Source organism: Eubalaena glacialis, chromosome 1, assembly GCF_028564815.1.
Source record: "Eubalaena glacialis isolate mEubGla1 chromosome 1, mEubGla1.1.hap2.+ XY, whole genome shotgun sequence".
In the NCBI taxonomy this organism is placed as follows: Eukaryota; Metazoa; Chordata; class Mammalia; order Artiodactyla; family Balaenidae; genus Eubalaena; species Eubalaena glacialis.
In genome coordinates this window covers 210,766,597-210,779,509 of record NC_083716.1, presented here as the reverse complement: position 1 = coordinate 210,779,509, position 12,913 = coordinate 210,766,597, and the positions used below count along the sequence as shown (strand labels likewise).

At 44.4% G+C, this 12,913-nt stretch overlaps 1 protein-coding gene across 1 annotated transcript in view; it reads right to left on the bottom strand.

The window, feature by feature from the left end:
• ADAM23 (ADAM metallopeptidase domain 23) overlaps positions 1-2,032 on the bottom strand; it is a 159,531-nt gene extending 157,499 nt beyond the window's left edge. The window contains exons 1-2 of the mRNA XM_061204199.1: positions 1,819-2,032; positions 478-695 (exon numbers count right to left, since the gene is read on the bottom strand). Coding sequence (XP_061060182.1) covers positions 478-695; positions 1,819-2,032 — 432 coding nt within the window. The remainder of the gene's footprint in view (positions 1-477; positions 696-1,818) is intronic.
• Positions 2,033-12,913: the final 10,881 nt, after the last annotated feature.

Below are 12,913 nucleotides of genomic sequence, written 5' to 3'. Positions count from 1 at the left end.
TAAACTTAACCACTCAATTTCTAAGTGAAAGACTGATGGGGAATCTGCAGCCCAACAGCTTTTTATAGCAAATTTCTGGGCGCAGATTGAAAGCAGTTTTCGTCATGGGACGTAGAATACTGCACCCTTACATAAAGCCTCACAGATAAAAGTCAGGACCATCAAAATATTCGCTTAACTACTGTTCAGTGTTCAATGCACCTACAAGAAAAATGGACCACATTTCAGCTGTTAAACTTATAAGGCGATAAGAAAATTCCAATTCCAGTTTAGTGTCAGAGAGGAAAGACAAACAGCAACACTATCCCAGTAGATCCCAGGTTAATTCCCTCCAGTTTCTCCCCTATCATAATATTAATTGGTTTCCTAATAAAATGCTGCAGTAACATTTGTGAAATCAGATTCTGGCAGAAAATCAAATCAAAGGACAACTAACTCTTCATGACAGCCACTTTTGCATACCCAGACCCTGCCTACCTTGTTATGTTTTTGCTGGTGTCTTGCCTTCGTGTCAAGAACATGGTAAGGGCTTTCCGAGTCTTGGTTGATGTAATATACGAGTCTTGAAGGCAGTGTGATTTCCTTCTGCATTGCATTGCTGTAACTGCTATTACTGCTGCTATTCTGTTGCAATGTGTTGTCTTCATCTGCCAGAACTCCCAAATTGTTTTCTGCAGTTTCATTCCAATGCGGAGCTGGGGTTGGGGGGGGGGGGGGGGCGGGGGACACAAACATACACAAACACACACGTACCCTATAAATACATAAGTACTAAAATGCATTTTTCCATTAATTGCAAAAACAAAGTTTTCTACTTTTAAGCAGGTAAGGCATAGAGACACAGGAAAGCAAGTTATTGCAACAATGAAATGGCCTGGATAGGTTATCAGCCAATAAGGCTTATACAACAATGTACTGTTTATAGTCTTAAATCTATACTTCTAAGTATGGTGGTGAGGCTGAGGGGGAATGGACTTGAAGGAAGGGTCATTAAACGAACATGCTCAGGGATTCTGCCCCTCACCTGCCCCCCTTGGGAGTCTACAGAAGCTCAATGGGACTAGGAGTATCCCACCTGAGAGCTAAGAACGCTCCACAGATAACTTGAGTGCTGAACTCATGGACACGGAATGTTAACCGATTCATTTAACAAAATGGACAATTCCCTTTTCTTTTAACTTTGAGATGAGCAAAAATCTTTTGCCATAGAGGGGTGCAGATGCTGGCAGCTTTCCAATTTCTTCTTATTTTCCTGCCTATGGCCAGCTATCTGCTGTCACTGATGTCCAATCATCAATGTATTGAACATCATATTATCTTCATTGTTCATTATAATGACAAGCATTTTGAGAAATTACAAGCCAAAGGTTTATATCCCCGAAGTTTCCCTCCCCCACCTTAATTCCAACAGCAGTGAATAAACCCACTAGGCAATCTGAGGAAACACATTACCACTCTTCTCATCACATCCTCCCGCACTCAGTTCAGGCTCCACCACCCAAGAAAAAACTTGCTCCCTCGCTGCATTTCCCATCCACCGGTTTCCCCAAGTTGCACAGAGATCAGTTAGGGACCCCGCCTCCACTGAATACCTTCCAGTGGAACCGGCAGTAATTTAGTGAATGCAACAGAAAAATGGACTTCAAAAAGTGAACTGGAATGAACGCCGGTTTGGGAATGAGAGAGGTGGACAGGCAGAGAGGCTCGGAAAGGCCGAGCCCTGGACGTGTCCGGAGCGCACGGACCCGCGTGCCCTTCGCTCTCCTCTGCAGGGCCCCGTGGGCAAGGCAATGCAAAGGGCACCTGGGCCATACCCACCGCTGGGTGCAGCAGCCCGCCAGGCGCGGGGCCGGGATGAGGCGGCGAGTGGAGGCAGCAGGAGAAGTACGAGGAGCAGGCGGCAGGGCGGCGCGCGGGCCGGGGCGCGGATGGGCGCCGGGCCGGCGGGGCCGCCGCGGGAGCAGCTGGAGGCTCGGGGGAGGCTGCAGCCCTCCACGGGCGGCCGCCTGGAGCTGTTGCCGGGTGGCTTCATGGCTCATAGCTCCCGGGCGCCGCTCGGTGTGGCCAGCGAGAGCGCCGGGCTAGGCTGCGGGGAAGGCTGCGGGCGGAGCCGGTCACGCCGGCTCGGCGCGCATGGTGCGGCCGCGGACAGGGGGGTCGGAGCTCGGGGCTAGGGGCTGGGCGGCGCCCCCTCCCCTGCTCGCCTCTCAGCCCCTCCCGGGGTGGCTGCTGAAGAGTCCGGGGGTCCCAGTCGCTCCGCCAACTTGGAGCCTCCCCAGACGCTCCTCCCTCCCTGCGGCGGGCGCGGCAGCTCCAGTGACTGCGGGGGCTGCCGCTGGGGCTGAGGATGCTGAGGCGGCGAGCGGGAGCGAGCGGCGCGGGCGTGCGCCCCGCCCTCGAGAGCGCGCCCGAGCGCGGCTTCGCGTCCTGATGCTGATGCTGTTGCCTGGCACGCGACGCACTGCGCATGCTTTATTGTGGAAGAGAAAGGAGAGAGGGGAAAAAAAGGAGCAGAGTGATGCAGCATCAGAGGTGACGGTGGCACCTCCAGAGTTGGGGGCGGGGGAGAGAGGAAGCTGGCAGTCAGGGATTAGCCAGAGGGGAAGAAAGAAGAGTGTGGGGATTTCCAGGACAGAATGATCTGGAGGAAACAGCCAGCCAGAGAAATCGGCCTGCCTTTTCCACCACCCCAGACCTTACATACCCCCTCCTGTTCCAACCGCCACCTTCTCGGGTAAAACTTAGGCCAAGCATTTCCCTCTGAATCCTTTATTTATTTCCTTCCTGCAAATATATTGATATATAAAGGATTGCAGCCGGGGAGGTAAAAATAGCACTGCTCCTCATTCAGTTCGCCGGCAGCGCGGGGAACGAGGGCTGGTTGGCGCGTGGCGGGCTCGCTGGCCAGATGACGCCCAGCGGCCTTGCAGAGCTCAGGCGCAGGGATCCCCCGAGCTGGGCCCTCCGCCCTGGACTCTGTCGCCCGGGCCTCTGTCGCCCGGGCCTCTGTCACCCAGGCTTGTACCCAGGGCCTTTGCGGAAAGCAGATGGAGCTCAAAAGTTCAGAAAGGACGACTGGACGTGTTCCGGAAGGATTTAGAAATTCTGGCGGGGAAGAAATAGGGAGATGAGAAACCGAGTGTGTGGCAGCTATCATGGGAAATCCAGCATTTGTCAAGCCGGTGGGCGGGCGTGCATCGGAGAGGGCACATTGCAGATTTTGAGATCTGGTCCTGACTTGTGCAGAGAAAGAAAGATTTTTCTCTCACTGCTGTAAAAAATGAAAAAAAAAAAAAAAAGTCCCTGAATTGGGTGGATGAGCAGTAACTAAATACGATGGTTTCACATCAGGGCCTGTGGCATATTTCTGCCCTCGAACTCCCATAATGCAAGCATTCACTTGTTCGCCCTCCCAATGACAGTCTGAGTAATAACAATGTCGTCTTTCTCCGTTATGTGTATTTAAAATGGAGATAATACCATCTACTCTGGGGGATCAAGAATCTCACAATAAAGAGAAAGGATGTGGGTATAATGCACCACAGCAATGACAGGACTCGGTGTTGTTAGTTGTCTTCTCCACCCCCAGTTAACAGAGGGAAGGGGGAGCGAGAGAGACGAGACAGACACACACACACAGAGACCAGAGATCTCAGAATTGTTAGAGAATTAAACACTAATATTGGCTCTTCCTCTTTCTATCAGAGCTAGGATATTAATTTGTTATCACACATTTATTCATGTGAACTTGTCATTGATGCTACCTCCCCCAAACGTGGGCAGCAACAGTTTTCCCTTTGGCTCAGTTTGTGTCCCTAGAACCTAGCGTGGTGTTTGTGGCACCGAGAAGTCTCTCAAAATATGTCATGAATGAATAGACCAGCGATGGTACCAGTAGCAGGAGGCACATGGGGCAAACTGGTGAACATGCCCACCTCCCCATAGTTCCTACTTGCAGCTCAGTGCTCTTGGGGGTGTCTCCCTCTAGACAAGCATGTCCTGGCTAGGTTTTCCCAATTTATATTTGATATAATGATATAATCCTGGAAAAGGGCTTGGGGGCAAAGGAGGTGGACAAGGAATGAGAAGGGAAAAGGAAATGAAAGGCAAAAGATGCCCAGATGCAAAGTTCTTTAAAAGGCATCTCTTACAATTGAGTAACAACCTCTCAAAGCCTCTTCCAATAAATAAAGCCATGAGTTACCCAGACCACCTGCATACCAACCAGTCAGCAGCCACCATCCCATGCACTTGGGGAACAGGATAAGGACTGAATTCCATTTCTAGTAAGGAGCGGAAGTATTTGCGCAAAAAAAAAAAAAAAGATGTTTTTCTTTTGCACTGTAATCCAAAAACTGCATTTATTTACAGAACTTTAATGTTTACAGACTCGACCGGAGCCTAGATAATGTATTAGTAAATGAGATAGTGAGTCAGAGAAGGAGTAAATCACTCAGAAAAGAATGTACTAGAAGTTTGGCCCTTAAACCATATATTTAAGGGGAGGTTAAGAACAGAATCAAATATTCTTTAAGCAATTAATTTGTTCGATTTAGTAATAGTCTCATTAGGTAGCTTGGAATGTTTATTGTTAGAGAGTCTAGTTCTAAATAGTCTCCTCTGTGCTTATAATATTTAGTAATTTTGTCCATCATCATCGACTGCTTTGCTCTATATTCATGTCTGTGCATATCATCTTTCCCCTGTCAAAAAACACTGAGACTTAAGCTGCGTCTCATTCATCCCTGATCTGTACAGCCTAGCATAGTACCCAGAATGGAGTCAGCATTTGATAAATGTGTATTGGGTAGAGGGGCACTCACAGGTAGGAGGGAGGGATTCAGCAAGCTGGAGTGGAATGAAGGGAGGAATGTACCAGAAGTTTGGGTGCTGTAATAGCTCTGGTTAGACATGTGTGCTGGATCCCAAGATCATCAGGGACCATTGGAGTGGCCTGGTGAACTTAGTAGATGTGAAAAACTGCTGTAGTCGTAGGTGAAAGCAAGCGGCCAGAAGGTCCATGGGAAGAAGATTACAGCAAGCGATATGGATACGAAGTGAACACAAGGAAGGGTATGTGCAAGCAGCGTCCACAAAGGGTAGCTGTGCTGCTCCCAAAACTGGTTCAGCTGGGCCGGTGAGGGAAGACACCAGAAGTCCTCTCTTTGCTATCGTTTGTTGCAGGGGGCAGACCGGACCTGCCTTGAAACCAGTGAGGAAACTGGGCCTGCACAAGAGCAAGTAAAAGGGTAGAAATATTAGATTTGGAAGGCATCTGCCTCAACAGGGCTGAAATTCTGGGAGAGAAGGTAGAAAAAAGGATCACAGAAGAGGGGCCTTGGAAGTTGAAAGCAGGTGAAAAAGTAGGGCAATGTAGCCAAGCAGATTCACAACAGCAATTAGAATGGAAAAATCATTTGACCAAAAAGCCAAGGTCAAAGAAGGTGTGCAGCAAATTGGTGGATGGCGATGATGCTGAGGAGCGGTCTGGGGAAGTGAGAGCAACTGCACAAAAGAGGGTCAAAGGGCGGCAGCTCTGCTTCAAGGGCAGCTCCATCCAGAGAGCTGGCTGGGAGCAGAGAATTCCGTTACAGACTCTGCTAGAGGAGGTTCTTCATTCTCTTTTTAGACTGGCTGTGAAGACCGATTTTACAAGTGAAAATTAATGCCTCCAAGGGAAAAAGTGTGATGAGAAAAGCAACTTTGTTTCTCTGACTTGCTGCAGAGGCATTTTACAGTATGATAACCCTGCTCGCACTCAGAGTCTGAACAATTTGGATAAGGGCTTGACTTTAGGATTCCTGCCTTAAGTGCGCATTGTGCTTTTCCTGGGCACCTCTTCACATAGCTACTTAGAGTTAAGCCCATGAAAAGTCAGTGACCTCCGCCCCAACCTTCTTAGAAGTGATAGCTGCTTGCTGCCCTCTTTATCTCCTGCTCACTGGTGACCTGGGACAGAGGACTGCCCTTCCCCCAGCTCATTACCTCCCACCCGCAGCTTCTGGGATCTGTAAGTAATAAATCTTGTGACTCTGCTTCCTTTGTGTGGGTGTATTGAAACTGTGCCTTCAATCCAAATGACCCTAGGGATTACACTTCGCCAAAGTGGGATCTCGGATGCTGAGAGAGCTACCTGCCTGCCCATGTGGGTGACTTGTGCCCCACACCCCACCCCGACCTTTCAGCGGGTCATAATCTGCATGTTCTTAGTTCAGTCCCCCAGCCCCGGCTTCTCAACACAAGACAGCGTATTTTTTCGTAAAAGCCAAAAATAAGTGAGCTCTATTATTTGTACTTTCCATATTGTTCTGGGGTCAGCAAACATTTTCTCTAAAGAGTCATATAGTAAATATTTTAGACCTTGTGTGCCATATGGTTTCTGACGCATATTCTTGGTATTTTTTTTACAACACTTTAAAAAATGTAAAAATGATGCAGCCTGCAGGCCCTAGTTTGTCAACCTACCATTTTAAACTATGTATATATTTATATTGACTTAAGGTTAAACTTTTTTATCAACTGCATTAATATGCTTGTGAGCAGAAAGGCATGTGCAACAGTATACATAGCTCTAACTGCAAAAGAGCTAGCTCTTCACTGAACTTTACTATTTGTTTAATCAGTAATTGCTTATTTCTTAATAACATTCAGCACTTGAAGGGATTCCTAAAGAAAGAAGCATTCCTCCATTTCGAGATCATTTCCAGACTTAGACGACGGAGGGAAATGTCAGAAATCATTCGCCAAAAAAATACAGATACAGAAAAGATTCCAGACTTTTTTTTTTTTTTGCCAAGATGTATTTTCTGGTGAGCAGAGAGATGCTGAATGAAGGCTACAGTCATGACAGGTCAGAGGATGGAGTAACACACCCAGTGACAGCCCTTTCTGGAGCCCATCACTATAAGTGCCCTGCGTTTGTGTTCCTCAAACTCAATCCTGAAGAGTGGCTGCAAGGCAGCCAGTATACAGAGCCGAACAGGCAGCCTTGAAGTTCATGAAAAATAAGTCTGCAAGTCTATGTTAAATACACCTGCTTATTCTGAGGGACAGACCGCAGTGGACCAATTTCAGAAGTCAAGGTGTGACTTTACTCAACACTACTGGGCAAAGCAAAAGTATTTATTACCAAAACTGCAATGGTCACAGACATATTTCTTTTTTTTTTTTTTTTTTTTTGGCCACGTTGGGTCTTCGTTGCTGCACGCGGGCTTTCTCGAGTTGCGGCAAGCGGCAGCTACTCTTCACTGCAGTGCACGGGCTTCTCATTGCAGTGGCTTCTCTTGTTGCGGAGCACGGGCTCTAGGTGCACAGGCTTCAGTAGTTGTGGCTCACGGGCTCAGTAGTTGTGGCTCGTGGGCTCTAGAGTGCAGGCTCAGTAGTTGTGGCGCACGGGCTTGGTTGCTCTGCGGCATGTGGGATCTTCCCGGACCAGGGCTCGAACCCATGTCCCCTGCATTGGCAGGAGGATTCTTAACCACTGCACCACCAGGGAAGTCTGACATATTTCTAAAAGAATAGTTGAACAGACAAAAATGTGTCATAGTGTCAAAGCGTGAAAATATCTGAAGAAAGGTAACCACTGGAGACACGTAAAATTTAGTTCTTAAGGGATATTATGTTAAACGAAGGTTAAGTAGGAACAGGATACATTTTTAAAACAGTTGATTTTTCTCCCCACTATGCAAGCATTCGGCTAGTTTATCCCAGTTTGGTGCATTTACAAGCTGTAGTACAAAGGGATAAACAAGCATGTCGTGATGACTTGTGGCGATGAACTATGCCATGCAAAACTTGGAAGAATTGTGTTTATTGAGAATAATCACTGAGGTGACACGTCATTATTAAACCCTCTCTGGGTCACAGAGCAGCACTTGGAGTTTCCGCAGAAGTAAATTGCCATGTACTAATTGGGGAAGGAAGTCCTCAACTACTTTTAGAGACTGCAAGTAAATTTTATATAAAAGGTTAGAATCCCATCAGCAGAATTAATATATTAGTGCTAATCCCTAGCATTTGCATAACAATAGTTAAACCCTTTAATAAAGCCTACTTTAATCATTACTATGCGTTTACACATCGCAAAGTGCTTTTATCTGTTTTATTTTATTAGATCTTCAATTCTGTCACACAGAGAAGACAGTTATTGCTATTCTTTTTAGAGCTCCATCTTGGATGCAAGGACACTAAGGCCCCCCGGTTTTTGCAGTGATCCTCAATCCTGGCTGCACATTCTAATCACCTGGAAAACTTTAACAATCTATTGATGGCTGAGTATTTAGAATCTTCAAGACTGGAATCCAACATCAGTGTTTTACAATTCCTCCCAGTTTAATTGAATGTGAAGCAGAGTTAAGATACACTAGGTAGAGGGATTTCCCAAGATCACACACCAGAACAAGACATCAAGAACTCGAATTGGAACCCTGAATTCAAGCCCTGCGCCGTTCCCAAGGTCTTCTTCCCTATTTCTGCTTTTATAACAGGTTAACCCTGAACGAGGAAAGCTTAAAAAATTAGCTTAATACAATTGCTGCAAAATCTAAGAAAATACAGCATTAGAAAACATTTGAGCCAGAAGTTACCTTTGAAGTCATCTAGGAGTTCAAACCCATTGTTGTAGAAACAAAGATGCAGACCTTATTGCCCAAGGTCACACCAATCTGTGGTGACTTGGGACTGGATTCAGAGTCCCCTTTTCCAGGCTTTCCAGTACTTTCCATTGTACCTTGTAAATAGTTTGTTTTTAAAAAATTGACTTGCAAAAATCCTGGTCAGTCTGCAATGTAATTCATTTCCGGTCTTCCACTTGACATTGCTATGTAAAGATAAAGAAGGACATAGCTACGAGGTCTAGGTCCCAACAGCATCAGTTCCTCTAAGCCCAGTTCCATAGCTTGGCAGCATAACTATGGGGAGAGGTGCCACACATCTTTGGAGGTAATTCATTCAAATAAAATACCTATTGTTCTCCTACTTCTCTTGTCTTTTGTGTCTCAAATATTTCCAAGGGACAATTTTCTCATCCGATGAGTTTCTTGTAATACCCTCAGTATATCCTAAGAATTCGACAACTGCAGCATCTTAAGTCATGTTTTAGGTAGTGCCAAATTTGGTGAGAAACGAAAAAGAACACAGGAAATAATAATAACAAAGAGAAGGAGGAGGAAGAAAAGATTATTTATGCAGCACCTGCAAGATGTGCTAGATACCATGTTAAGCACTTTACCTGAATGATCTCATTTAATCCTCACGCAGTTCTATGAAGGAGCCACTATCCCATTTTGACTGCTGAGGGAACTGAGGCTTGTAGAAGTCAAATAATTTATCCAGGGTCATATGAAGCAGGACTGGGTCAGGAAGCATGTTTGCCTAACTCCAAAGAATCAACTCCCAACCACAACATAATGACTCACAAACCCTATCAATTTATCAAGTGTAGTAATAAAATTCACCAAAAAATTACTAAAATTCAATCCTCTACCCATTCCACATTTAATGAGAAATTAATTTTGTTTGAAACTGGAGCTGAAAAACACTGATGCTGTATAATTTATTTGGCCACAGCCCCAAAACAAAACACTTCAAACGATCTGAAATTTTCTTCAAAAGCATTTTGAAATCATGGCACTTGGCTATAAATAGAATTTTTAATTTTATTTTTGTCTGTTTAAAACCACAGACACATTGACTCATGCACAAAATGTTCAGAATTATGTTCCTTACTTCACATTAGAGACTTTTGAATACAGCCATTCTATACAATTATTTGTATAACTCCAAAACAAAACCTAATTATGGTCCAGATATTTGTTTCTTACATTGAAATAGCATTCCACAAGAGAGGGCCAAGATCCTCCCTTACCAGAGAATTTAATTTTTTCTAAATTTTAAATTAACCAACATAGCCACCTATTCAATTTAGTTTAATTACAATTATAACTAGCAACATTTATTAATCTACCTTTATCAATTAATATTAGCTTTTGCCAGCATATTAGCATGTTCAGATTTCTAATGACATAACAAAGAAAGCTTAAACCCTGATCAGCATTCATTAAATATTTTTATCCTTTTGTTGTTCTGAGGCAAAAAGAACGGCTAACACATAGCTCCTTAGATCATATAATTTGCTTTTGCACAATTTTGTCATTTACTATATTGCAGCACATACATTAAAACTGAACTAGCTATATTATTCCTGTTAGATTGTCATGGTATTAGACTATTCATGTCAAGGATATAGACATGACTTGGAGATAGAAAACAAATGATAGAGACAGACAATCACTTCTCTAGAAGAAAAAGATAAACTCTAGCCTTCTCCAGACTCCAATTCTAAGACTTTGTGTTTGTTATTCTGATAAATTATCTGAGAGATAGGTTGCATGCTGAAAATGCCCTTGCAGAAACCATGAAGTTTTTCCATGTAATAAAATGTTTGGATGAACTGAGATAAACTGTAAACAAAATGTTTTGAAGCTGTGTGACCTGGCCAAAAAAACTAAGAAAAGAATTTCAATATCAACAAGTAAGTTTTGGAAAAACTAATCTAAACTATTTGTATATCTAAATAGCTATACATCCCACTCTCAAATATCACGGCACACGTAGCTTATTATCCATATCACAGCTGGCAATAACACACACACACACACACACACACACACACACACTCCTTCACACCAACATGGGAAACAGACTGTGGAGTTGACTGTCCTTGAACAAAACAACTTTATTTTAAAATGCCAACAAAACAATATTGATAACCAAATAGAAAATATGATCAAAATTACACCAAACTGGGCTTCCCTGGTGGCGCAGTGGTTGAGAGTTTGCCTGCCAATGCAGGGGACATGGGTTCGAGCCCTGGTCTGGGAAGATCCCACATGCTGCGGAGCAGCTGGGCCCGTGAGCCACAGGTGCTGAGCCTGCGCGTCTGGAGCCTGTGCTCCGCAACAAGAGAGGCCGCGATAATGAGAGGCCCGCGCACCGCGATGAAGAGTGGCCCCCGCTTGCCACAAATAGAGAAAGCCCTCGCACAGAAACGAAGACCCAACACAGCCAAAAATAAATAAATAAATTAATTAATTAAAAAAAAAAAATTACACCAAACTGTGATGCACAAGCCCTATAAATAAATTGGACATGATCCAGGAGTATTTCTGTTTGCTATGGCAAAATGTTAAAAACAACAACACTAGCAACAAGATACAGGCATACCTCATTTTATTGCACTTTGCTTTATTGTGCTTCACAGATGTGGCATTTTTTTACAAATTCAAAGTTTGTGGCAACTCTGCATCAAGCAAGTTATCAGCGCCATTTTTCCACCAGCATTAGCTCACTTCCTGTCTCTGTGTCACGTTTTGGTAATTCTCACAATATTTCAAACTTTTTCATTATTATTATATTTTTTATGGTTACCTATGATCAGTGATCTTTGATGTTACTATCGTAATTGTTTGGGGGTACCACAAAACATGCCCTTATAAGATAGGGAACTGAATAAATGTTGTGTGTGTTCTGACTCTCTACCAACTGGCCATTCCCCTGTCTCTGTCCGTCTCCTTGGGTCTCCTTAATCCCGGAGACACAACATATTGAAACTAGGGCAGTTAATAATCCTACTATAGCCCATTGAACACTTGTTCAAGTGAAAGGAAGAGGCGCACATCTCTCACTTTAAATCAAAAACTAGAAATGATTAAGTTTAATGAGGAAGGCACATGGAAAGCTGAGATAAGCCGAGAGCTAAGCTACTTGTGCCAAAGAGTTAGCCAAGTTGTGCAGGCAAAGGAAAAGTTCTTGAAGGAAATGAAAAGTGCTCCTCCAGGAGCACACGAACGATAAGAAAGTGAAACAGCCCTTGTTGCTGATACAGAGAAAGTTTGAGTGGTCTGGATAGAGGATCAAATGAGACACATTTCTTTAAGCCAGAGCAAGGCTCTTACTCTCTTCAATTCTGTGAACGCTGAGAGATGTAAGGAAGCTGCAGAAGAAGAGTTTGAAGCAAGCAGAGGTTGGTTCATAAGATTTAAGGGAAGAAGACATCTCCATAACATAAAAGTGCAAGGTGAAGCAGCAAGTGCTGATGTAGGGACTTCCCTGGTGGTGCAGTGGTTAAGAATCCCCCTGCCAATGCAAGGGACACGGGTTCGAGTCCTGGTCTGGGAAGATCCCACATGCCTCGGAGTAACTAAGCCCATGTGCCACAACTACTGAGCCTGCGCTCTAGAGCCCGTGAGCCACAACTACTGAGCCCACGTGCCACAACTACTGAAGCCCACACACCTAGAGCCCGTGCTCCACAACAAGAGAAGTCACCACAATGAGAAGCCCACGCACTGCAACAAAGAGTAGCCCCCACTAGCCGCAACTAGAGAAAGCCCACGTGCAGCAACAAAGACCCAACACAGCCCAAAGTAAATAAATAAATAAATAAAATTTTTTAAAAAGTGTTGATGTAGAAGCTGCAGCAAGTTATCCAGAAGCTCTAACTAAGATAATTAATGAAGGTGGCTACACTAAACAACAGATTTTCAATGTAGATGAAACAGCTTTATATTGGAAGAATATGCCATCTAGGACTTTCATAGCTAGAGAGGAGAAGTCAATGCTTGGCTTCAAAAGACAGGCTGTCTCTCTTGTTAGAGGCTAATGCAGCTGGTGACTTTAACTGAAGCCAATGCCCATTTACCATTCTAAAAATCCTAGGTCCCTTAAGAATTATCCTAAATCTACTCTGCTTGTGCTCTCTAAATGGGAGAACAAAGGATGACAGCACATCTGTTTACAACACGGTTTACTGAATGTTTTAAGCCCACCGTGGAGACCTACTGCTCAGAAAAAAAAGATTCCTTACAGCTCATTGGCAATGTACCTAGTCACCAAGAGCTCTTATGGGGATGTA